This window comes from Rhipicephalus microplus, chromosome 8, assembly GCF_043290135.1.
Source record: "Rhipicephalus microplus isolate Deutch F79 chromosome 8, USDA_Rmic, whole genome shotgun sequence".
NCBI classification, from domain to species: domain Eukaryota; kingdom Metazoa; phylum Arthropoda; class Arachnida; order Ixodida; family Ixodidae; genus Rhipicephalus; species Rhipicephalus microplus.
The window spans coordinates 9987967-10015271 of NC_134707.1; the positions used below are offsets into that span (position 1 = coordinate 9987967).

General features: G+C 44.9%; 1 protein-coding gene across 1 annotated transcript in view; it reads right to left on the reverse strand.

The window, feature by feature from the left end:
* Window positions 1–27305, reverse strand: part of LOC119165189 (large neutral amino acids transporter small subunit 2) — a 113727-nt gene extending 86422 nt beyond the window's left edge. Inside the window, exons 1-2 of the mRNA XM_075870985.1 lie at window positions 26725–27305; window positions 7528–7730 (exon numbers count right to left, since the gene is read on the reverse strand). Of these exons, the coding sequence (XP_075727100.1) occupies window positions 7528–7730; window positions 26725–27011 (490 nt within the window). The 5' untranslated portion in view covers window positions 27012–27305. The remainder of the gene's footprint in view (window positions 1–7527; window positions 7731–26724) is intronic.

Here is a 27305-nt window from a genome sequence, read left to right on the forward strand (position 1 = left end):
CGAGCACGTCTCCGTGGGCAAGAGTGATTCACGGAGACATCGGGACAAAAGGGCCCGGTTGCTCGAGCGTTGGCTTGCAATAGGTACGGGTCGGTGTTCTAGGACCACGCACTAGGACACCGCACTGCTCTTCGGCCTAGCGTTCGAAAGGGGCAACAAAAGGTGATTGTTCGCCAACGGCGTTAGTACGGGTCGGCTTAGTGTGATGACTCACTAAGACACCGCACCACTTTCTGACCTAGCGTTCGAAAGGGGCAACAAAAGATGAGCGTGTGCCACGGGCGCCTGGAGCCGTTGCCGAACAATCACCTTTTGTTGCATCTTTCGAACGCTAGGCCAAAGAGCGGTGCGGTGTCCTAGTGCATGGTAATATTACGCCGACCCGTACTAGCGCCCTTAACGAATTATCACCTTATGTTGCCTCTTTTGAACGCTAGGCCGAAGAGCGATGCAGTGTCCTAGTGTGTGGTCATAGAACGCCGACCCGTACCTATTGCAAGCCAACGCTCGAGCAACCAAGCCTTTTTGTCCTGGTCTCCCCATGAATCACTTTTGCCCACGGAGACGTGCTCGCGGCACCTTATGTAGTAATTTTCGCCCGTGGCGTGGATAAGCACATGAGCTTTACCGCCGCGCCTTTTGCAACAGGCTTTGTACTGCGTTTTGGTGTTGCTGCAGACAATGAAGTGTTGCGACCTTGAGCAGTACGGTGTTCTCGCCACGGCGACGGTTAACGCGTGCCCTGCGGCTCGCTTAGACCGGACCCACTCTAGTGGCCATAATCCTTCGGGATATGTGTACACTACAAGTGATATTAGCTTCGAAATTGGATTTTTTTAAAGCCCCGCTCAGTGTAGTGTAGTTAAGAACCATTTTCGGTATTGCGACTGTTAACGCTGGCTACCTTATTTAAAATAGAGGCCACATTCTGGCTACTTTTGGCTAATACTGGCTTATTTCAGGTATAAACTGTAAATCAGCGGCACCAAACGCACTTGTATATTATGTTTCCTCAAATTTATGGGATCGAGAGAATATAGTCGATGATGTGCGAACTGTGATGACTCTTTCTAGGGAGGAAGGTACAGTGTTGTGCCGTATGCATCTGGGCGTAGCCTTCACCAATGCCTACTCATTTAAGATAGGGATGGCCGACAGCGCGGAGTGCAACGACTGTGCCGTCGATGAGACTATTGATCACATCTTATGTTACCGCTCGGCATACACAGACGAGAGGCTCCACCTGCGCAGTGTTTTAAATCAACTGCACAGAAGTGATTTCACTGTCGAGAAAGTATTGGGACCATGGCACTGCCCATCCAATTTCCGAAAGGCAACGAAAGCACTGTTGCATTTTCTCAATGACAATGGCTTGTTTCATCGTTTCTGATGGTGAAACTGTTACGCGTCGGCCCAGTCAGTGACCTTTTATCTCCTACTCTATAACTTTCCTTCCCCTTTCCCCTTCCCCAGTGCAGGGTAGCCTACCGGGGCTCAGCCCTGGTTAACCTCCCTGCCTTTCTCCTTGTGTTCTCTCTCTCAAATGTAATACATTTGCATTGAAGAAGTGAAAAGGGGTGAACCTGTTGCCAAGAGACACTCACAGTTTACTACGATAGCTCAATTACTTTTTTGATAAAAAAATATTGTATTCACTTCCTGTCACTCGAATGATTGTGATGTTCAGCAACTTTTTTTCCTGGAACAAACTACATTTACTTGAAGTTCTAACTTCGTTTCGAACGCAGTCAACTGTCATATCACGTTTCGGTAAAGTGAGGAAGACAGAAAGGAAAGAAAGAAAAAAAAAGATATGCACCTCTATTGTTAACAAGACAGGCTGAACGACCGGCTGAAAAAACAGGCTCAATAGAACAAAACAAAATTCCAGTACTACAGATGAAGGAAGGAGGGGGGAAGTGGGCTGGAGATTGCAAACTATGCCGTCGCGAAGCTCGGCGCAGCCGATGGTGGTGGCACTTTCGATTAACGCCTGCTTTATTGGCCGCCCTGCCATCACAGCCGCCATCAAGGCGACCCGAGGAGCAAAGCATTCGATGATTCTGACCTCAACGGTTTCCCGTTCACTCCACCTATTTTGAACATGGCGCCTCATAATCATATGGTAGTTTTGGGAGCTTAAACCTTACTTGTAAATCAATCAATCAATCGAGAGTGCGTGTGATCGCCGAAGAACGTTCACCTGTCTCTTTTAAACAGAATTGTATGCGAGGCAAATCTTGTCTCTCGAAAGGAAAAGAGTGAAAGGTCTTTTTTTTTCCTTTTAGCGTAAAACGGCACGGTCATCTTAAAGGAGCGGTGTCCCTCCAGAGCTCGCTGTCCGCACCGTCACCCAGACAGCGCGACCCCGTGTTCAAAATAGACGGAGTGAACGGGAAACCATCGAGGTCAGAATCATCAAACGCTTTGCTCCCCGGGTCGCCTTGACGGCGGCCGTGATGGCAGGGCAGCCAATAAAAGAGACGTTAATCGAAAGTGTCACCACCATCGGCTGCGACGGGATTCGCGGCGTCATATTTTGTAATCTCCGGTCCACTTCCCACCTCCCTCCTTCATCTTTAGTACTAGAGTTTCGTTTTGTTCTATTGAGCCTGTTTTTCAGCCGGTCGTTCAGTCTGTCTCGTTAACAATAGAGTTGTTTTTTTTTCTTTCCTCTCTGTCTTCCTCATTTTATCGAAACGTGATATGAAAGTTGAATGTGTTCGAAACGAAGTTTGAACTTCAAGTAAATGTAGTTTGTTCCAGGAGAAAAAAGTTGCTAGACATCACAATCATTCGAGTGACGTGAAGTGAAGACATTGTCATTTTTATCAAAAAAAAGTAACTAAGCTACCGTAGTAACTGTGAATATCTCTGGCAACAGGTTCACCCCTTTTCACTTCGACAATGCAAGTGTAATAAATTTGAGAAAACATAATATTGATACAAGTCATCATTACCATCAACGAATGCATTATAAAGGCGACGAAGATAACGATTGAACAAAAGCTCGTGTTGTTGCCACTCCGCCATCTTGGTTCAAAGACACTGTGTACTCCGTGTACAATCTGTAAATATATTTCTACCCTTTGCCTACTCTCACCCCGTCACAATACACAGGTGCGTTCGGCACTGCTGTTTCACAGTGTCACACACACACACGCACACACACACACACACACACACATCCAATAATATTATCTGTGCAGGCGGCTGGCCGCAGACGATTTACGGGTACCCGTCACTATCCCATACCCTCATGTGACACGTAAACATGTGCATTACCATTTTTCGTTCATATAAAGGTCCCACAGGATCAGAGATGGTTTATAAGTACTGTCATATATGATAATATAAGGTACTTTCGTTTGTTACCCCGCCATAGTGGTCTATAGTGTCTAAGGTACTCGGCTACTAACCCACAGGTCGAAAGATTGAAACCCGGCTGCAGAGACTGCATTTTCGATGGAAACATAAATGCTCTAGTCCCGTGTGCTCAGACTTGGGCGCACGTGAAAGAAACCGAGGTGGTCGAAATTTCCGGAGCCCTCCACTACGGCGCCTCATAATCACATGGTGGTTTGGGGAGGTTAAACCTTACATGTGAATCAATCAATCGAGAGTGCGTATGATATCCGAAGAACGTTCGCCTGTCTCGTTTAAACAGAATCATACGCGTGGCAAATCTTGTCTCTCAAAAAGATGAGAGTGAAATGAGTTATTCTTTTTTTTTCTTTTAGCGTACAACGGCGCGGTCATCTCGAATGAGCGTTAGGGAAAAAATTGTTAGAAAAAAAAAACAGTTAGGGAAAAAAGTGCAGCCATATCCACGAAGTGAATGATGATGAGTGGGCGAAGCTCCGGAGGAAAACCTGGTAAACCATGAATCTTCCGTACATTTTGCCCACTCGATTTTATTACAATGCTCCCCCCCCCCCTAGCGTATGTCGCCGCACTAAATCGAACGATTGCCTTCCACCAACGACACGTGCCATATGTGACATCATTCCTATTTTATAACATCTCACATATTTCATCATCAACTACAAGTACCGCCGTCTAGTTTATAACATCTTGCATCTTTTCATCATCAGTTACAGGTACCGCGATCTAGTGAACACTGCAAGAACTAAACGAGAGGTGGCTACATACAAGGGATGGTACCGCCATCTAGTGAACACTGCGAGAACTGAACGAGAGGTGACTACATACAGGGGACGCACAGCCCACGCCTAAAGGAGCTTCGCCCCTAAAATTCGAGTTTCCCAACTGACTGACAGATCCCGTAGGACTTCCGTCGCAGAGCACGGATTCGATTCCCACGCCAAACGTAATCACCGCTATCGTGTCGAGTAGCGGCGTCGACGATACGCAATCGCACACACGGCGGCGCCGTAGTTCAAAGCACAAGGCACCGCAATTATCTAACGGTTTGTGTGCTTGCATGCGTGTGGGCTTAGGTGTGTATGTCGTATTTTCTCCGCTATAGGCCCCAGCCTCCTCTGCATGGGAGATTACAACACTTGTTGCGAATTTTCCATGACGTAAGACGAAATGGAATTGAATTGAAAAGATGTGAGGCGAATTCCGCCCATCAAGCATTTTCGTTATTTTTCGGATTTTTCATTGTTTTCTTTCTAAATGTCACGCGTGTTAAAGATGATCGCTTCTCTAACCTTTCGAAGTTATTCAACTATGCAGAGTTTCTTGCACAGACGAAGTATAATTGTGCACTTGTAAGCACATCTTTGTTTCGAGCGTTAAATCCATGTCCCTGAACGCATAAATACTGATAAGGTATTGAGTGTATTTCCCGTTTTAATGCTTGCTGAGCGACAAGACCTTACGTAGCCACTGCCGTACAGGCTAATACGAGGCTTATCGCGACAATGCTATGGCATTTTCAGCTTCGAAAATGTCTCGTTGCTCGGTATTTACGATTCCTCCAAGCCTTCACCTCGGCCCGAACGTATGTTGTCGCCAGTTGCAGAAATGAGGGTGGACGACTTTCACGAGCATAATTGACTAGAGGTCTTTGTGATAAAGAATTGTCGTTTTTGAGATCATAAGTTTTTAGCGCATGGCAATAGAGGGTTCTTTCATCTGTTTGTCTGCTGTTTTCGAATTTCGTGAGCACATATATGTACGCTCCTCGAAATAAAGTTTTGTTGGAAGTAAGCGCTCCCTTCTGTCCCTTCACTTGTCCTATGTTTCTAAACGCGCTACGTCGATTAAGGACTTTCACGAAAACATTGCTATCAAAAGAAAATGAACGACGTGCAACTAAAGAGGCGAGTAAGTACTGCGCTTGAGCTCGAAAAAGGGCTCAACAGCAATGGCCCTCGCATTCTCAACCACGCCTACGGTTCGCAGTTTACACACACACATGCATGGAGGTAGTGGCTCGTATTACCTATTCTTCGAGAGTGAACGCGTACCGCCTGAGGCTGTGGGCGGGTAGCTGCGTTTGAAATCGGACACCGCTTGAAGCAGGTATGTTGTAAAGAGAAGGGGAGGCTGAAGTAGGGGCAGCGGCGCAATTAGACGTAACTACCCCTCAATTGTCCGCAAGCCACGGCGTGTAGCCTTGCAAGGCGCCCACAGGCGCGGAACCGAATGCGGCCACGATTTTGTTTTCTGTGCTTGCTGTTGCACTGTTCTCAATTCTTGAAGCAACAGCTGCTGACTTTCCATTTTCCTTCCTTCCTTCCTTCCTTCCTTCCTTCCTTCCTTCCTTCCTTCCTTCCTTCCTTCCTTCTTTCATGTCTCTCGCTTCTTCTTTCTTCATTCATTCATTCTTCAATTATACGTTTCACTAGTTCCTTTCTTCATTCATTGCTTTTTTTGGTTCCTTTCTTCCTAACTGTACCAGTCACTTCATCACATACCATTCGATCACTTAATCACTTATCAATCGCACCTCTTTCGATTACATAATCATTTATCATTTCATTCCCTAACTGAATCATGAAATCACTCATTGAACCAGCCAAAACTTACCGATACATGCCTAGCATAAAAAAAAGTCCTGCCTCATCACGTATACTATGACTCTCCTGGAAAAGGCACGCCATCTCTCTTTGGGGTAAAGTCCAGTGCAAAGTGAGGTATCTGGCCAGTTGGTATTCCATTATTAAACTGGCCAGCGCAGAAAGTAGACACGGCACACACATAAATCACAAGAATTCTCTCTTTGGGGGGAAGTCGTTGTACTCTCTCTTAAAAGTCGTATGACCCACAGGAGTGTGAACGTGTCTATGAAGAATCATATATGTGGCACGTATAGTGCTCGTCGGAAAGAGTAACTTACCGGTACTCTTTTCTTTTTCTTTTATTGTAGCGTTCACAGCATCCTGCTGTGTCCCGAGACCGCAACCTTCCGAGGCGAACAGCGCTCGCGAAACTGCCACACCGCTCTTAAGCGCCTCAAGTAGCGCCGATATCGCTTTCGGCGCGAACGCTATAGAAGCGCCATTTTCCGAGAGAGAGAACGAGCCCACTAGTGGTAAACACGGTCGCATTAAGGGGAAAACGCTATGCGGGGACCGCGTATGCCGACAGAGGTTAGCGTACGATAACAACGAACAACTCCGTTACAACGAGACCTTCGCCCAAACGGGAGAGCAAACGGGGAGGAGGAGTGCGAGGCGCTATGTATGTATATATCGCTTCGAGTGTAGGCCACTTGAACGGAGCAAACAGTCGGCCTTTGGCGTGCTACCGTGTTTGCGGCACGAAGCGTCCCGTCTGAAAGGCTTGAGAGACCAAAAGTGGCCTCGACCTCTGGGAGTCGAGTGTTTCGATCCTAAAAAGGTACTTGTACCAAGTTCGAGGGAAGCCGATGCTACAGGGTTACTGGCAGCAAAAAAAAAAAAAAATAGGCTACATAACTCGTGTGACGTTATCTAAGCAGTCGTTCGCGATGTGACTGATATGAGCGCTGAACAGCTCGATAATTCAGGCAGTAGCACAAATCATCACATGGACAGCGAAAGCAGGACGGCACGCAGCGCTAAAGTGTCCACGTGGTTCTCAGCGCTAGAGCCTAAATTATGTTCTATCAACTAGCGCATTATTATTTTCTTGTTCTAAAGAGCTACCAGCTATTTCAACGATGCGTCTAAAAGCCACAATATCCAGTGTTGACGTTGTTCTTGTATCTCTGTGAGAGCGTAACGAAATGTTGTACACAAGAGACGTTGACGTCATTCACTAGTTGCACAAATAATACATACGTATAGGCTCCTTGAAATAAAAGTTTATCCAATCAATAAAAGTTTATCCAATCCAAACCAATAGGCTCCTTGAGGGCGGGCTGTATCAGTTACACAGTTGATATGAGATAGCGATATTGATACGGATTCTTTCGCGCAGACAGAAAGCTGTAGAGGAAGCACAATTCTTCTATACGAGCCTACGCGGCTCTGCAGCGCGCAACCCCTGCGTCCGGAAGTTTAGTGTGTCGTGCGTGCCTTCCACGCATTCAATAAGCGAGCGACTCGGACCACAGCAGTAGCACGCACTCACCGATGCAGACGAAGGCGAGTGCCCTGACCGCCGGGTCCGGAGGATCGCAGTCGGGGAAGATAGGCCGCAGCACGTAGAAGGAGAAGGTGAGGGCCACGATGGCCTGCGAACAGGGACGCACGATCATGCACTCCACCCAGAGACGCAGGAAGGCGACGAAAGGTCCGAACGCCTCCATGATGTAGGCATAGTCGGCACCGGTCCTGCGAAGGGAGAGAGATAATTGTGTACATGCACTCCGGTCCATGCAGCACTCACTCAATCGCTCAGGTGCTCCCATAGCAGTGTACAGTAGCACGCGGACTAAAGACAGGGACAAAAGACACGCTCGACACAACACAGCGCTATGGAATTGGATTGGATTGGATAAACTTTTATTTGGTCCTCCAAAACACAGATCACTGTGTTGCGGGCAGCTCCCACGTGGGGACTGAGATGCCGAGCTCTTCAGCCGCCTCGCGGGCTTGGTGGACAGCCCAGAGCTGATCTGCCAAGGACGAGCTGCGGATTGCAGCCTCCCATGTGGCAGAGGTGATGTGCGATAAATGAGCGAATTTGTTGCACTGCCAGAGCATGTGTTCTAATGAAGCTATTTCCCCACAATGTGGACAAAGATTACTTGGGTATAGTTCAGGGTACATGATGTGTAACATTTTCAAAGTAGGGTACATCCGCGTTTGCAAAAGCCTTAATGTAAGCGCTTGGGGCCGGGTTAGATTTTTGTGAGGTGGAGGGAAAATCCTTCTAGACAGGTAGAAATGTTTAGTGAGCTCGTTATATGTTGTAAGAATTTCCCGGTTATCCCCTTCACCGGTAAAACGCATCCCCGGGGAGGCGCGGTTGGAGATATGGAAGTGTGCCATGTTTTGTTGTGTCTGTCTTTTGCCTGCGCTTCGAGTAGAATCCGATACCGACAAGCCCCCCGTTGCCATCCTAATCTCTTGCGAGACTGACTAACCGAACAACAGGCCAGCGGGCTAATAACCAACTAGCCGTCTTATCTACACCCCCCACCCCCCCTCCCGTAAGCAGTACTCATTTAGGGTGAAATCCTTATATGTCTCATAAGGTCAAGAAACTAGAGATTTGACGAGACTAAACGATACGTAACGAAACCTTGTGCGGCGGCTGCGTCAGTACGAATGAGAGAAGAAAAAAATAACAACCGCGTAACAAACGTCAATCAAAATTCGCGGGATACTGAAATGCACAGAGCCGACCGAAAATCGCGTGACCTCATATGCACCATTAAGTCATTATAGCGCCGCAGATCTTCAGAACATTTGACAAGATCGTGACGACATTACGGTGTCATGATGACGTCAACGCCCGACATCTTCGCTTGCTCAAAGGCTTCCGGAGACAGTGGAAAAAGTTATGTATTGCAAGTGCAGAAAGCTTTTTCTTCTTTTTTGGGGGGGAAGGGGGGGGGCAGTGAACAAAAATTTTCTATGCCTCTCGTGTATTCGCTCTCGGCAGCGGCTTTTACCACTGGCGGTTGCCGGGCGTCATACTAGAAATAAATCGCGAACAGATAGCTTCTTTCCTGACGTCACTGGTGACGTCCTGAAATAGAGGGCAAGGACGAAAAATCGAGGAGAGGAGGGTTAAGCAGAAGCCCCCCTTTCCCACTTCGCATGCAAGCGGAATGCACTTGTGCCTTTTTTTTCTCGTCCGCTGGCCGCTTAAGCAATGCGATCATTCGTAAAAAATTATATATTTTTTTCTTAAATTTTGTTCCTGTTTTCTGAAGAGGCAAAACTTAAGCTGACTGATTTCTCAGTAAGACGAAACTCGATCGGCACACAAATAAAAGGAACATTTTTTTGCATGTTTTGTACAAAGAACAGACATATTATTTGTAAAAAGAGCTCAAGAAACAACCACAACAGGGCCATTCAAACGTACAGGACTCTTACGGATAGTTTCAAAGACTCCCTTTTTTCCTAATACAATAGGAATGTGGAATGAATTGCCGGTGAGTGTTGTTGACCAGAACGATTTGTCGAAATTTGAACAGACCTTGGATGATTATCTGGACAATTGTAGCGTTTGATCTTGGTCCATCCTGTATTTTTGTATTTGCTAATAATGTTCTTTTTGCTATAATGTTTTGTTATGTTACCCTCTCTCTAAGAACTCTCGCATGAGAGTTGACAGTATTGTTAAATAAATAAATAAAATAAATAAATATACACGCAGTGTGAGAGTGTATATAAGCAGCTTTAACTTCTAACTGACATATGGGCATAATGAGCAAACGTTGAACCCAGAATATCCGAACCATTGCAAAAATTATCAACAATCTCGAGTAGGACACGTCGTATTTGACTCAATCACGTTTGTTGTGGCCGCGCACAGCTTTCTGGTATAAATTGAGTATCAAACAAGACCAAAGTCCAAAGGCATGGAAAGGCTTGAAGCGATCAGGAGTTTTTGAGAACGAACGCCACTGGAAACAGTGTTCCGACAAGTTGACTTGTCTTCGTCAGAGCAACAGCGTTGCCTCGACGAAGAAAAGTCAACTCGACATTCTCTGTAATAATTTTTAGAAGTATTTAGTCCATCACGTATATTTTAGTGGCACTATTAGAAGTAAAGGCTCACAGAATTCGAAACCGTGGCTATAAGGCTTTTATTAGTACAAAGAAGCCTATAATTACTTGACATCATTTGAACTACACGCAGAAAGTAAAAGAAACCAAGATTACGTAGCCAAGCCAACTCAAGTTCAAGGCTTTCAACAAACGCATTTTCTCGACAGGAGCCTGGCTGCCGTCTTCACCAATTAGTCAAGCGACACTGCACTTCTGTCAGTCCAGTCAGGCTTGCAGAAAACTTGGGTTTACTCATATATATGCAAAATCAATAACTGCTCAAATAATGGGTCCAAATTTTTGTGCTCACCGATTGGCTTTTGGAAACACTGAAAAACATTCGCGGGACAAGAAATCCTAGGGTGAGCACACCGATGATCCGCGGAAAGTAGGTGTTGCCCAATTAAGCGTTTTTCGGCGAATGCGTGCATGGTTGACTTGCACGGCGTAGCTCACTGCGGCTTCCCTTCTCTGCCCGCCACAACTTGCAGTCTTTATCTTTCCCGTATTTGACACGCCAATCGAACGAGATGACTCAGCGCGATCCAACTTCTAATATCGCTGAGCGAGGGGCGAGAAGGAGTGGAGGCAAGCGCTACGAACGCATATTCAACCACTTCGCGCGTTTCGCCTGGATTAAAGTTCGCGGAATAAGCAAGAGATATAAACAGAAAGTTCTTTACATGGGTATCGATTTTTTTTTATTTGTAGAAACTTGTGGAATCCAATAAATGCGAACGTTCACATCAACCTCACTCCGTTCAACCGGATCTAGGATGCCCGGCAACCGCTACGAGCGTTAACGTTATTTGAACTCAAAACTAGCGCTGAGTTTCCGTGGCCTGGCGAGGGAGGGATGATCAGCACAAGCGACTCAGTCAATTTCAGTGCATGCATAAGCGACTGAGTGAACTTCTCATCTAGGTCTTCTGTCACGCCGTTTTCTTAATTATGTAAGCATGATTAAGCGTGTAATGGTCATTCGTTAATGTGACTGTAAATTAATCCCCAACAACTAGATAGCTGATAATGATTGGCTGTGTCATGACTGTGAATGACAAAATTTCACTGCTAACACTCCATAGTGACTGTGAGTGGCACTGGTTAGCTCGCGGAGTCCAGCTGGGAATAACACATAAACCACAAGAAAGGGAGATATGTGGCACACACAGAAACACCAAGACCAATGTATACAAATTCGTTCAGGGAGTACGGTATATTCACTGAAATACAAAGTCGGTGTCACGTGACGTGAATAGACGACGAAGGCAAATGGCACGCCCAAACATGATAATCATGACATGTAAGTTGTGTGCAGTATAATTTACGTCCGCCCCGTAACGTTGTGCTGATTTTAAAGTGACCACATTTTAAAGAGATCTGATTCTAAAGAGATCTGACTTTTTTTTTCTTTTCTGTCCTGAGTTCTTCTTTGTGGTTTCGCGTTTTTCTTACATTTTAGTAAGTGTGCATGCACCAACTAGCCCTGCAGAAAGTTTTGATAGGGCATAGTATAGTAATCATTGTTTAATTATATAGTTTCGAGTGGGCCTAGCGATCCGAGTGTACCAAGCGAACGAACGGCTTGATTTCGCAAGGCCCGCACCACTGTCCTGTCCGTCGCCGATAACGGTTAATCCTCGGCTCGTGGCCTGACGCTAAGCCCAACTCCAAACAGCTCTACAAGATTTATTTTTTTCCTCTAGCAATGTAAAAGGATTGCGAACACAAAACCCGAAAAACGCCTTCAGTCGTTCTGGCACTTCGCCAATTGCGCAATTATTTGCTCAGTGTTCAACTATTGACGGCAAGTCTAAATACGATCAATCCCCCCTAGAGTCGGTTACATTCAACGCAAGTCTCTAACTCCATGGTTCTCGTCAAAATAACCAAATGTCGTAGCGTGCAGAGCAAGATATATTTTACCCAACTTAAGCTCCGCAAATTCCTTCTTCTTTCCTCTGATCTGAACACCACTTCTTCAAGCACATCTAAAACATCTAACAGAATGGTTTGGATAACAAACAAGTTAAAACTGGCGAAACTCGGTGTACTGTAAACGAAACCTTAGAAGCAATTAGACGGTGTAAATAGCTTACAGTAATCCCGCAATTGCAACAATAAACAACGAATAAAAAACGCCGAACGAAATTGCCTCGTCGTCGGCATCCGTTATCACGCCAAGCCTTGGTCGTTAATTTTTTATCAAGAGGCGACTGGCTAACGCAGCTGAGCGCGAAGTGTTGACAACCTTACGACGTGAGACGCTTCGCATAAGCAAGATATGCAAGTGCAGACCGCGATAAGAGCCAAGGATGTGCGAACGCACGCAAACGACGCAACGACCATTGACGAAGCGAAGAGACTGTCGCGGCATGACTTTCACACGCGGTGGGCCGGCGTAGAGCTGTGCTGCCCAGTAGCGCAGTTGAGGAAATAAAACAGTCACACACCTTGTCCAAAGGATAACAAACATACATTAAAGACGCCTAGTTATATGTCCGAACGGAAAAATCACTTATATAAAATTAGAGAATATGCCTGTCGATTGAATGTCCTTAAATACTCTTTCTTTCCGAATTCTATTAGTGACTGGAATGCGCTAAAAATACCAATATTCTCTGATTCTAATTTCCTAACAGCCATTGATTTAGCATTTTGAGCTGTTGAAATAACCCATATATTTAACGTTGGCTTTGTACTTCTCTTGGTTGTTGATTTTTTATATGTATAATTACTGCTTTTGTTGTATAATCCTGTGTTTTGTACTTTTGTTCTAATGCTGTACTACAAGTGTTGATTTCTCCTGTATACTGTAATGCACAATTTATTTGCTGTTAATTTTGCTGTTTTGTATTCTATTTTCTACTGTAACCCCCCTACAACAATGCCCAATGGGCGATGTAGGTACTTGTAATAAATAATAAATAAATAAATAAATAAATAAATAAATAAATAAATAAATAAATAAATAAATAAATAAATAAATTGACGTCTGGGGCCGCCACGGGCCCCTTGTTCACGATGAAGAAAGAGTCCGATGCTCGGCCGCTGACCCGAAGTTCGCCGGTTCGATCCCGGTCGTGGTGATCGAATTTCGATGGAAGTGAAATTTTAGAGGCCCATGTACTGTTTGGGGTGTCAGTGCAGGTTCAAGAACGCCGGATGGTCAAAATTTCCGGAGCACTCCGCTAAAGCATTCCTCATAACCATGTCCTCAATTTGGGACGTAAAACCCCGGCTAATATTTTATTATTAATATTATTCTTGTTCATAATGAAGAGGGTGCAGGAGGGCGCCACTATTCGTTCATTTGTTGGACAACACGATTGCCCGTATTATCTACTTCATTGAATTAATTACCCTTGCCTAACGAGTTTTTGTAGACCCTTGGACTAGCAGCGCAATGCAGCTACGTTCAGTCCAGGATTTGCATCAGGCCAACATAGTTGGGAGATCGGTGCTGATCAATCGACCACTGAAAGAAAAAGCACGCTGGATACGAGTATACACGAAAACGTAATATTATTTTATAAGAAAGTGATATGCCCCAGATTAAGAGCTAGGAAGACAACAAGTGGATAACAAGACAAGCGGGCGTATATCCTGAATTCTAGGTCGCATGAAGAGGGAAGAAAAGAAAGCTGGCAGGCTGTATAAACGCGAAGGGCAAATAACCGATATCTAGAGCAACGAAATCTGTAGCGATGAACGAAAAAGGCAACCAACAGAAAGTTAGATGGGATGATGAAACTAGGAAGCGTGTAAAAGTAAAATTTAACCACATACATAGCTTGCTAAATATGGGTAAACTAGAGAACATTGCGGGATGCCTGTCTCTTGCAGTGGATACAAATTAGTATGATGATGCTGACGGCGGTGATGATGTGACAATTACGGCATGCCGAATGATCTTGTCAAGAATCCCGGAGCCCTCCACTACGGCGTCTCTCATAATCACATGGTGGTTTTGGGACATTAAACCCCACATATCAATTAATTGTGAAGAATCGCAGTCCGCGTAATTAGGGCGCGAACCTTTCATCCGCGCCCCGCCGCGGTGGTCTAGTGGCTAAGGTACTCGGCTGTTGACCCGCACGTCGCGGGTTCGAATCCCGGCTGCGGCGGCTGCATTTCCGATGGAGGCGGAAATGTTGTAGGCCCGTGTACTTAGATTTGGGTGCACGTTAAAGAACCCCAGGTGGTGGAAATTTCCGGAGCCCTCCACTACGGCGTCTCTCATAATCATATGGTGGTTTTGGGACGTTAAACCCCACATATCAATCAACCTTTCATCCGCTTATGCCAAGGGCTTCGCGTTATTCTTTCCACCGGCGCGCAGAGCCTTTTTATTGCGCAACACGAACTGGGCGTGGCATGCAAACTGCCTACATGCGACTACTTTTTTTTTATTTCCACCCCTGAATGAAGGGCACATCTTATAGAGAGAAGCGCACGAAGCAATATACCACTGTAATCGAAGAAAAAAAAATAAAATAAAGTAAGGGTCAGTATGATATTAGCATTCGTGAATACAGCAAAAAAATGTTACCATTAGCAACGACGAGAACGTCTAAGCGCTTGAAAAACAGCACTCCCCCCCCTCTTCATTAGCAGCTGCGTTGCACAAGAAAAGGTAAGTCACGACAAATGACGCGGTCAGACTTGCGGGAAATGTTGGGAGACTACGAAGTATTAGCCAGAAATGGAAAGCTCGAAGACTGTCAATGTGCACACGCACGCAAACACACACACAAACGCGCGCGAGTGTGCGCGTACCGTTAGTATCTAGCAAAAAAAGATTACCAGATACCAGGCAATCTGTCTCACAATCTCGCTCTTGACTCTGCTCGAAATTTGGCGCAGTCGACAGGACCGAATTACACATCGTGGATGGTTAATGCAGAATGACTTCTTGCATTTCTACGATGACAGTATCTTCGTATCAGTGTTGATGTAATGATAGGAGCATCACGCTGGCATCATCCTGCTTCATATATTTTCTAAGAACTGAAGAATTGGCGGACGCTGCAAGCGTTCCCCTTTATATGGTAATGTTCTGTGAGCACCAATAACGACTTCTAATTAGACGTAACTGTAATTGTCTGCTCGTAATAAGTATTGCATTCATACACACCGGGCTAAAGCAGGCTGCATAAACGCCGAGGAGCGAATACTAGGAGACCACTCAGAGATACTCGAGCGCCACGGAAATCAACGACACACTATCCCCCTTGCTTACAAAAGGCTGACTAGGGACAAGGAAGCGAGTTCAAGAAAGATTCGGGCAGGTACATATCCGCACGGCATATTCTACTCCACACAATGTACCCCGGCCACTTCAGTATAGGAACAGTTGCGGGATCGAATCCTGGCAGCGACGGCCGCATTTTCGATGCAGGCGGAAATGCTTGAGCCCCATGTGCTTAGACATAGGTGCACGTTGAAAAACATTAGGTAGTCGAAATTACCGGAGTTCTCAACTATGGCGTCTCTCATAATCATATGGTGAATTCGGAATTATAACCCCCCCCCCCAAAAAAAAAGGGGTAAATATAGAAACATCGCATATACCCGGAAAAGTGTGAACACTTTGTACCACGTGGTACAGGATCATCCAAATAATTCAGATATTTCAGCCATAGACGACCAGAGCATAGAACAAAATCCGGACGGTTATTGGGAGGCGTTCTCAGCGTCACAAAACGACAAGGACCAGATCCGGCTGGTGAAAAGATGTCGGGCGTCGGTTGCAACTTGCAAGACACGGCTATGTGAAATAAGAAAGTCACCACCTGTCTCTAAGTGGGAAATAATGCGTCCCTCGTCGTATTAGGAAGTTTAATTCTCTCTCTAATAAAAACAAGAATATACGCCAGCGCTGTATTTGTGTGGCTTCCGAAGTGTTTCGTCTTTTTGCGCTGGTGAGTCCATCTGAATCATGAATCAACACGTCCCCGCGGCAGATTTAGTACAAACGTACAATTTGATGGCTCAACTTTCAGCATTTTATGGTATAGTAACATTGGTTTTTAGGCTATTTAATTTGTGTCCTTTATCAATTCCAAGCCATAGCGACCTTTCCATTATCTCTATAACGGTCTCTTTTACCCTCCCAGTGCTGAAGTGTTTATAGAGTTACACACATACAAACCAGGCTCTAGTTATCTACACACGCCTGCTCGAGAGAGGCGGTGTGGATAATTGACAACCAACGGATGAGTAAGCAGGCGGGCCTTACGTGCAGACAAAAGCGAAGCCACGAGACATGTGCTGATTGCAGCCCAACGTGCGTGCAGCACCGGATGTGTGACGTTGGACTTCCACCTCCAATTTCCACGATGGAACACGCGTTGAGGAAAAGCTTGGCGTGCCTCGTTATTGCAAGCAAAAGTTCGCAGAGTGTTAACCCCCCTCGAAACATTTCAGGCGTAGAGTAGGCCTGGGTCTTAGTTTGTCTGCATTTAATGTCCTATGGCTGGGTAATTATGTTCAATGCTGCCCTAGAGGAGGGTCATAGTTCATTTGGATTTAGTGGCCTATGGCTGGGTACCCATGTTCAATGCTGTACTCTTATCTTTCGTGTGTTCGAATTTTTGTTTGTTTTACACGTCATCGAATAGGAGTAGCGTCGTGCACTAATGGGACATACATAACAATAACAATATACGTGGGTTTAGCCCGCAAAACAACGACAAAATTAGGAGAGACGCCGTAGGGGAGGACTCGAGAAATTTCGACCATCTGGTTCTCTTCAAACTGCAGTGACATCGTACAGTATGTGGGACTCTGGCGTTTCAACTCCATCAAAATGCATATCCCGTAGCCGAATCGAACCCGCGACCTCTGCTTCGGCAGGCAAGCTCCATTGGTGTAGCTAGAAGGGTGGGAGATTCAAGATCACCTCTCCTCCGCTTAATTTATGCGTCCATGTGTATATATACTCGCGCAAACGTACGAAGTACGCACGAACCCACACCAACATTGGTAGAATCCCCCTCCCTCTAAAAAGCATTTTTGGGCACGCTTTTGAAGATAGATTGCCTGAAAGAGGACTATGTATTCTGAAATCTTAGTTGTATTTCTCGAGATAACGAAATGTTTTGTGACAATGATCCACTAAGATTAATGTTTACTTGCGAAGGGCTTATGAAACCACAACGAGTAAGAGTTCTGATCCGAAACCGCGCCTTGTATTTCAGAGTATCTTCCGTCTCTCAGTTGCGGCAGTTGCTGTGTACAACAATCGATCACTGCATCTAATTTTGTTCGCCAGTTCCGCGATTACCGTGATTTATGATTCCTAGGCGAAACCAACGTCATCGCTACCATTCAACGTCAGAAAAAAAATCGGAAGCCAGTGGGTGGTAACCATAAAAAATAGATCACCGAACAAGGAGAGGAGAGGGGGAGTGCATCTATTGACGCAAACTCGAACATGTGCGCTTTGTTAAACTGCGCACTCCTTGACGACGTCGCCCACGACCACAATTCACGGAAATAAATGAGACGAACTCGTCCGAAACATCTGCAGGGTTTCCTAGTAAAGGTCAGCACTGGCAACTTTTCCGAGTGACCCAGCCGTTTTTCACGAAAATGGTGTCACATTAAACGCCATAGGATTGTGTTTACGTTTGTTGTATTACCCATTTTGTATTCTTGCAAATTTGTTTATTGCAATAATTTTTCTCGATATTTGCATATATTGTTTATTGTAATGTTGATTGATATGTGGGGTTTAACGTCCCAAAAGTTTATTGTAATGTTAACCACCTGCCTGGTCTTCAGTGGCTGTAGTATTTACTAAATAAAACAAATAAATTATATATCATCTACTCTCCGAAGTGACATTGTTCACAGCCGCTCGCCTTCCTAGAGCTTGAACAGCATTTCCGAATGCGCATACTAAGCGGCGTTTGGACTATACTCTTGACTGTAGAGCTATGAACACACAAACAGCTAGGATAAAATATTCTTTTTGTATTGTATCCCGCTGTCTTGTGTAATGCTGATGTATTGACGGATCAGGAAAAGCTGCGAAAAAAAACGAAAACTCTAATAGTCTTAGAACAACCGTCTTTTACCCGTCTTTCAAGGGAAAGACAAAATAAGTTCAGCCTAGTAATTTATTTCCTTAAAGATGTGTCATTGATTTCTTCGTCGCCGACTCACATTAAAGGTCAGTCTTGTCTTTCTGCATTGGTAGTCGCAACGTCCACACTTGAATCAATCTATGACATCAAGAGTTCCAATGCTTCTTCTTGTTCGCATTCTTCACACATTGGCTCAATAAAATTTGCCGAATCTTGCTACGTTAAACCTGCCACTCCCACAGAATGCAGTGTACTTTGCTTTTTACCAGCAAGCAATTACGCCTAGGGGAAAGCATATACTGTCCAATTTTGTGACGTCACGGCAAGTGGTTCGAAAATTTCTAGATGGTGGCGCCACATGCTGCGTCTTTAGAAACACTTTTTCACTCGCATTTTCTCGCTTAGCAACCACCTTTCCGCGGCAAGTGAGTTGTCTTCGTGTGTTGCGAAAGGGTAGTTTATACACTCAAGCTTCATTGTGGCATAGTTGCACGTACCTTACAGAAAAATAAGTTCGTTATATCCAAAAACTTTTGTAATATTTTCATTTCATTTCATTTCATTTATTTATACTGTTAGCCCAGAAGTGGGCCGTTACAGGGTGGAAGTACAAACAATTATTTGCAAAAAAGAAGTACCGTACATGTCTTTTTTCCTAACACTGTATTTATTGCAAGACTTATCTTCATTTACTTCGTTTTAACCAATATTTTGTTATATCCAGGTTCGCATATTGAAGTTTGAGAGTACTTATACGAAATAAGTCGTTTTCTTTCTATTGATTGATTTGTGGGGTTTAACGTCCCAAAACCACGATATGATTATGAGAGACGCCGTAGTGGAGGGCTCCAGAAATTTCGACCACCTGGGGTTCTTTAACGTGCGCCCAAATCTGAGTACACGGGCCTACAACATTTCCGCCTCCATCGGAAATGTAGCCGCCACAGCCGGGATTCGAACCCGCGACCTGCGGGTCAGCAGCCGAGTACCTTAGCCACTAAACCACCGTGGCGGGGCGTTTTCTTTCTATCAAGTGTCCCTTTAATCATCAACAGCTATCTGTTAATTAGCGTCGTAGCCTGCACACTTTATCCGTACGGCGTCTCATACACAGCAGCCTTCCTTGGGTGCTACTTGCGTAATCGACAGGCGTCCCCACAGCTTGACGCGACAAAGGCGACGGAGCGTGGAGAAACACCTTTCGCAAGCGAGTTCTCTGCTGAGCGAGACGACAAACGAGCGTCCACAAAGAGCCCCGCCGCGGTGGTCTAGTGGCTAAGGTACTCGGCTGCTGACCCGCACGTCGCGGGTTCGAATCCCGGCTGCGGCGGCTGCATTTCCGATGGAGGCGGAAATGTTGTAGGCCCGTGTGCTCAGATTTGGGTGCACGTTGAAGAACCCCAGGTGGTCAAAATTTCCGGAGCCCTCCACTACGGCGTCTCTCATAATCATATCGTGGTTTTGGGACGTTAAACCCCACAAATCAATCAGCGTCTACAAAGAGGAAACATTTGTTTCGCGCAACCCACAACACCTCGGTCCGTCCGCCGCGGTCGTGTAGCGGTTAAGGTGCTGGTGCGGCTAAGTTTTGGTGCCGTTAGAAGAAAATTTACAAGTGGCATCCCTATTGTGCGGATTAACTTCGGCCCCCTGAGGTGTTCATCTGCGTTCATTGAAATCTAGGGCACCAAAGGCGTGTTTTTTATAATTTTATTTATTTTTGCATTTATTTTCAGCAAAAGCGCCATTTGGTTTAGTTGATAACGGTTCATTGCGAAATATTGAAGTGGGGCGCAGTACCTAACCGGGACTGAAGAAGAGAAGAACACAGGCGCACACTCGAAACTGGAAGTTTATTGAAGAGGCAACACATATATAGCTTACAAGCTATATATGTGTAGCTATTGCGCCTTGATGATTTTTGTGGAACGGCGATAGTTTTTTCCGTTTTTTTTTTTTTAGGGCGAAAGAAGTTGTACCATGCGACAATTTTTGTAAGGCATATATGCGTCGCCCCTTCAATAAACTTCCAGTTGTGAGTGTGCGCCTGTCTTGTTATTCCCTTCTGCAGTCCCAGTTACCTACTGAGCCCCACATCTATCTTTCACAATGATTTCATTTATTCGTTTATTCCTCCCCAGGGTCGTAACTATGGCGAAGTTCAATGAGTTCTAACACCCACCGAAATCTTTTCTGGCCAGAACATTCCGAGGGACACTAAAGTGTAGTTGCACTGGTTCAAACCGACTACCCCTTGTCAAACTTAGCTCCACCCATAACCCCTCCTCCCTTCCCCCACCCCCCCGAAAAGAATTTCTGGGTACATGACGATAGTTACAGCTCGAGAACAAAACGACGACACAGAGACAAGAAGGACACGAAAGATACGTTTTTCTTGTCTCTGTGTCGTCGTTTTGTTCTCGCGCTATAACTATCGTGATACCATACCAACTAGCCCAAGCTGCCACACTTCTAAGTTACATTTCTGGGTACAGTCCGGTTCCTCCCACATCGAAGTGCAGCCACGGTAGCCGGGAACCGAACCCATCTACTCGTGCTAAGCAGCGCTCTTCTTAAACGTATTTTTAAAATTAATTTGAATAATTTTTGCAAAGTCGGCGCGGTGCAGAGCGACCATGCCGTGTTTAGGCCTGCAGCCGCTGTACAGAAAACCGCGACGACTGAGGAAAAAGATGGTGCAATAATCCGGTCGCGTTGCAAGCTGCTCGCACTGGGCGGGCGCCGACGCAGACGCTGCTACAAAAATGGCGGGAAGGGGGGAAAGACCTTTGCAGCCGGAACACGGCCGCGCCCCCGCCGCTCAATACAAACTGGAGGAGAGGGCGCGCCGCCGTACGCACCACGTGGTACGCATGCAACGCACTTCCTCTCTTGTCGCCGCCGTTGGTTTACTTCTTTCTTTTCCTTCGTCTGCCTCTCCCTTTGTTGCTTGTTCCTCTTTTTTGCCGGTTCGACGCTCACGTATAGCTCAGGAAGCGATATGTGCAGAAACTCGAGACATACCTACGTAAACGCCGTTCCTATCTGTACATCAGCGTCCACTTCAGGCTGGTGTTCGCGACGTACGTGTAATCGTAACGTCGATTACAGATTGACTCTTTGATTGATTGGAATGATTTATTGATCGATTGATTGGTGACGTAATTGATTGATTGATTGATTGATTGATTTAGTGAGTGAGTGAGTGAGCCGTGCGTTCATTCACGGTCAAGTGAATGACAGATCTGTTGAATGATTTTGTCCACTACATTGGCGTAGCCTGTACCGGTATTTGGGAGGTTCAAACCCAAACTCCCCACTGAATTTTTTTTTTCAATTTTGCATGAGCATATATACAGGCACGATAGCTGATGTGGGTATATGATTCAGTCGAGATATCAGCCCTGATGATGCAGGCACTGCGGAATCATGGCATCAACGAACTCTACATCAAAAGACTGAAAAATATCTGCAGCGGATCCACAGCCGCCATTGTTCTCCATAAAGAAAGCGTCAGAATGTCAATAATGAAGGGTGTAAGGCAGGGAGACACGATCTCTCCAATGCTTTTGCGTGTTTACAGGAGGTTTTCAGGGCCCTAAATTGGGAAGAGCTAGGGATAAGAGTTAATTGAGAGTATCCTAGTAACCTGCAATTCGCTAATGACATTGCCTCAATCAGTACCTCAGGGGACAAATTTCAGCTCACGATTCCTGAACTGGACACGGAAAGCAGAAGAGTAGGTCTGAAACTGCCAGAGTACCCTTTTAATTGCAGAAGTCCTGTTAAGTGGGCTAGTTGGTGACCACTTCTGTTTGTCAATCCCTGCTGTACGGCCCATATTGTTTTTCGCGCTGTTTGTTGCGTGAATCTTCAATAGAAAGAGATGGGTGAAAGGAAGCCAATATATATATATATATATATATATATATATATATATATATATATATATATATATATATATATATATATATATATATATATATATATATATATATATATATATATATATATATATATATATATATATATATATATATTTGTTGCTTCACCTCGTGATTGGATATAGCACATTATAAATGTATCATCATGTCACGGGGTCGTGACGTCGTCTAAGAGATCAGACTTAGTTTCAAGATCAAAGTGTTTATTTGACCGAACTTGTGGCCGGTCAACAGAAAGTCACATTACAGCGATACAGAGTATACAAGAGCGGCGAGCAGAGCATCGGCCGTCGATCCACTGACAAGCGGCGAAGCGCGTCGGCATTTATGCATGTGCCGCCGAATATGCCATTTTGAGAATATTATTATTCATCCTGTTATCTTTATCACTCACTCCAGTCTGTGACTAGAGACCTCCATATGTACATTCTTGCGATGTACGTCTTTCTTTGCTTTATTCGAAATAAATGGTTCTGATTCCGTCCTTAATAGTTGTCGTCGTGCAAGCTCCGGAATAATATAAAGTGTCTGTGTCTTGCGCACAATCGTAACAGAACGGTCTACAGTAATCACGAGCCTTCTAGAACAATGAGGCGCAGTTTGCGCTCACCATTCCTGACAGGCTTTTGTGGGCGAAAACCGAACGTCACAAAGTGAAAAATAAGGAACGCGCGTGATAATATCATCAGTCACATTAAAACGCGGAAACCGAGAATACTCCAGGGCTCGTTATTGATCGTTCTTTTTTATTATTTCAATTCGACGCGCTATCTTAAATAAAGTTCTGTTTTCGTCATTACACGGGCGACCACGACTATACGACTGTCTTTCTAAATCACGCCATGTATCCCCCAATTTTTATCATTATTATTTTGTTTTGCTCTTGAACACACGCGAGCTGACCCAATGCCATCTAGGTTGCACTGACTGATCCCAATAAATATGGACGCAGCTACAACGATAACCTCGACAGTTCAGCTTCTGCACGACTAGATCAGCGCTGATAAGCGCAGTTATTTGAGACAGCACCGCGCTGAAACTCGGCTTATTCTTTTTGTACCTTGGATCATATATGGACATGGTACTAATAATTATTTCTTTTCTTATCGTTACGCTCTTGTTTTCTCTTGTGATTTTTTAACATTGACATTACGATGATGTAACAGCCGGCTCTAACGTCGCCTATACCTTTACGTTCCCAGATTATATACGTGCAATACCGGCGACGCGTGGGTAATTTAATTAACTTTAATGGTTAAGTTGTAATTTCCGAATATGGAAATATCGTAGGTGACTCTTCTGCTTCCCCTCACAGTGTTGGCTGTACAACAATATGGCTACCTCGGTTATAGTTTGGCCGTTGGCAGACTATGCCGGCCACAACGGTGTTACGCAATTCGGTGGCGAAACCAAGTCGATGCGTTTTGTACGGAGGAAGAGCTATCGTTTTGGGAAGGCGCCTGTTACGTGGCATTACTTACGAGATTGGGAAAAGAAGTAATGAATGAAGGAATAGAGAATGAACGAACCAATCAGTCAGTGAGTGAAGGAAAAGATTGATTGATTTGTGGGGTTTAACGTCCCAAAACCACCATATGATTATGAGAGACGCCGTAGTGGAGGGCTCCGGAAATTTCGACCACCTGGGGTTCTTTAACGTGCACCCAAATCTGAGCACACGGGCCTACAACATTTCCGCCTCCATCGGAAATGCAGCCGCCGCAGCCGGGATTCGATCCCGCGACCTGCGGGTTAGCAGCTGAGTACCTTAGCCACTAGACCACCGCGGCGGGGCGAGTGAAGGAAAAGAAGCGGGGAATGAACTGGAGAATGATGGACATAGTCAATAATGAGAGGCGATAGATAAATGGAACGGCTGAATCAATCAACCAATCAACCAATCAATGCACGAAGGAATGAAATGGACGAATAAATTAAAGAATCAGCCAGTCAAAAGGACGAAAAACGAGATATATAAATGGCACGACCCGACTATCAAATGTGATAGTCCAGTCGTTCAGTGTGTGCTACATTTTTCCTTGGTTTTCTATCCCTTGTGCACCCTACAGAAAGAAAGAAAGAAAGAAAGAAAGAAAGAAAGAAAGAAAGAAAGAAAGAAAGAAAGAAAGAAAGAAAGAAAGAAAGAAAGAAAGAAAGAAAGAAAGAAAGAAAGAAAGAAGACCATCGGTGCGTTAACATGGACGTGACTTGAATATCATCCATGACTAAAAGAGAAAGACGGCTACGGTCTACGGGTGTCATAATTCTTCGCATTCACAAAAAGCTACATGGAGAGCTAGAGCAATAAATATTCAACGGCAGCACAGACACGAAGACTCGCACGGAAGATTGTAGTTCTGAGCGTTTCGTCACTTTCCTTTTGTGGACCCGCGTTGCGTCTTCTTTTTTTTTTTTCCCGGGTCTTTTTACGAGCCAATATCATGATGCGATCACGAAGCAGGGCGCAGCAAGCGATTACGAATTAATTTATAAGTATGATACTAAATTTAAGACCGCCTAAATGTGGCCGCCTTGCGAGTAATCGAACCCGCTACCTTTAGTAGGATGAACTGGACCGACAGTTCCTGAGTCTGGACTATGAAACATTGCTTCTTGCCACTAATTTTCAATTTTTCGAAGCACAGTTTATGCACACAAAGTGCAATATGGTCCTCTAACGAGAATTTGTGAAACAAAAAGAAGTATATAAAATGCAAAGTGTCATAACTTAATTAGCTTAGTTACTGAATGACCTACCAATTTATTTGATAAATTAGCTTCGATCTCAGTTTTTCACTGATTTGCTACAACACATAGAAAACGCTGTAATATTGTCTATAGGGCTTTTGCCTTGCTTTCCATGCTAAAATAAGAATCTTTAGGCAGCAATATTCAACTTAATTAGAGCTATATTCGATTATAATAATTGGTTGCCTGATTTTTCAAAGCTGTGGACTCGCTGCGTGTTATTATCTAAGGCATAAAAATATAGGCTGTGCATTGTTTTATGAGCTCAAACATGAAGTTCGGGATATCTAAACAGCTTAGCTTATAAGTACTGGTAACTCGCTACAATTCATAGGTACTACAGTTCCCTAAACTTACAGATTACAGTTCAGAGATTACAGTTTGGGAGAGCAGTCGCTGCCTTGTATCACCGAGGCTACTTGGTCATAAAGAGATAAACGTGCGCTATTCATGCCACCATCTGCTTATCGCAGTCTTTTGCCGAGTGCCACTGATTCTTTGAAGGGATTTTTACTTTGACGCTTAAAAATGGAAGTTAAGCTGAAATGACAATTAACCTGTCGTTAAACTTCAATAAATTTTTGAAAAGCAGTCAACGAAAAAAAAACATAATGAGATTACGAAACGCCGGGCCTAAAAGAATTAGCACTATTACTCAACAGTTCTCTCTTTTTTTACATTATACGAAGTCATCGTTAAGCGCGCAATCAATATTACACGCACAGCAAGAATCCCAATACTACTTGCAATGTAGATGCGTAAGTTTGTGTGAAATGACTTTTTATGGGCACAAGAGATGGGCATTGAATTTTTGAAGTATCCTGGAAGTAAAGTCCTGCGTTCTAAGTGTAGTTCCCTTTATTATTTATATACATTTAATGCATTCAACAGCTAAGATGTCCGGAAATGGTGTAGGCCCGTGTACTCAGATTTGGGTACACGCTAAAGAACCCCAGGTGGTCGAAATTTCCGGAGCCCTCCACTACGGCGTCTCTCATAATCATATGGTGGTTTTGGGACGTTAAACCCCACATATCAATCAATCAATCAATCAGCCAAGACGTCTCGTTTTGATGTTGTTTTCTTGCGCCTCTTCATAAAAAGCAGTTAACGACATAAAATTGTCTACAGATACACAAAAAACAGTGCTAATTATACTACTCATAATTAGCAAGATCATTCAACGGCATTTGCCACACACACTGCTTATACGGCATTCAATGCGGTATAGTGACCTTCCACACGAATCACTGCAACATCCATAGCCCGAATTTCACAATACCGATATATATACATGTATTTTTTTCCTTAAGGATATTATAGTAACACTGGGTAGATTAAACCGAATGCCTGTACTAAGATCATTTCTTCGATGAGGTACCCAAAGAGCGTTTAGTCGCAGCATATGTTCTGTATGATCACCAAAATATCATCGATGTCCGGCAATGGCACTTTTTAAATTCGTAAACCCACCAACTTCGCGTCTGTGTTGCTCCGAAATAGTTGAGCCAGAGTCTTATCTCACCGCATAGTTTAGAAAGTTGAACGGTACGGCAACCAAACCTCGTTACATCATTTCCGTCATGCAGCCAGCGTGGAATATGCCGCGTGGACGACATACAAGCGCTGCGGTGAAGACAGCTTGTCCGGTTTCAAGACACTGGGTCTCTGGCGGGAATAAATAGCAGCTACCCCGTGGATAGAGAGGCGCAAGACTACGAATTTTTCTTGTAAGCAACACGTGGACTGCCTCGCAGACCGGGACACTTGCACAGACACAAAGCACCGTTAACCGAGTTGAGTGAAGTCACTTACTTGGTGATCATGCATCCCAGTTCGGCGTAGCAGTAAGCACCGATCATGGAAAAGATGCCGCACGCAACCCATACTATGAGAGACGCTCCGACGCTACCGGTGTTGGCCAGGACTCCGCGCGGCGATACGAAGATACCCGAACCGATGATGCTGCCGACGATGACAGTGATACCATTGAGCAAACTCATCTTGGGTTTCAGGCAAACCACGTCGGTATCGCCGCCCTTGGTGGGCTTGGTCTGCTGCTCGTTCTGCGGCACCTCCGAATATTGCGTGGCATCGGCCATGTTTCCTCCCTTGTATTCACACCTCCGGGAATGTTAAAATGCCGTTCCGATGTCGCGCGAAATTACCGTATCTTCTCAATCACATCAGGAGACGCGCCTTAAATGCCACAGTTATGCCGGTGTTCACGGTTATATTGTCGTCTGCTGCCAGTCCAAGCTTCCGTCGTCTGCTCTTCTTTCCTGGCAGTGTCGCGTGCGCCGGTTTCAGTGTCTCTTTGATGAAACCCCGAGCCCTGTGTCACCGGAGTTTTGCCGCGGCGTGCGATGAACCCCCCGACTGCAAACCTACCCGCA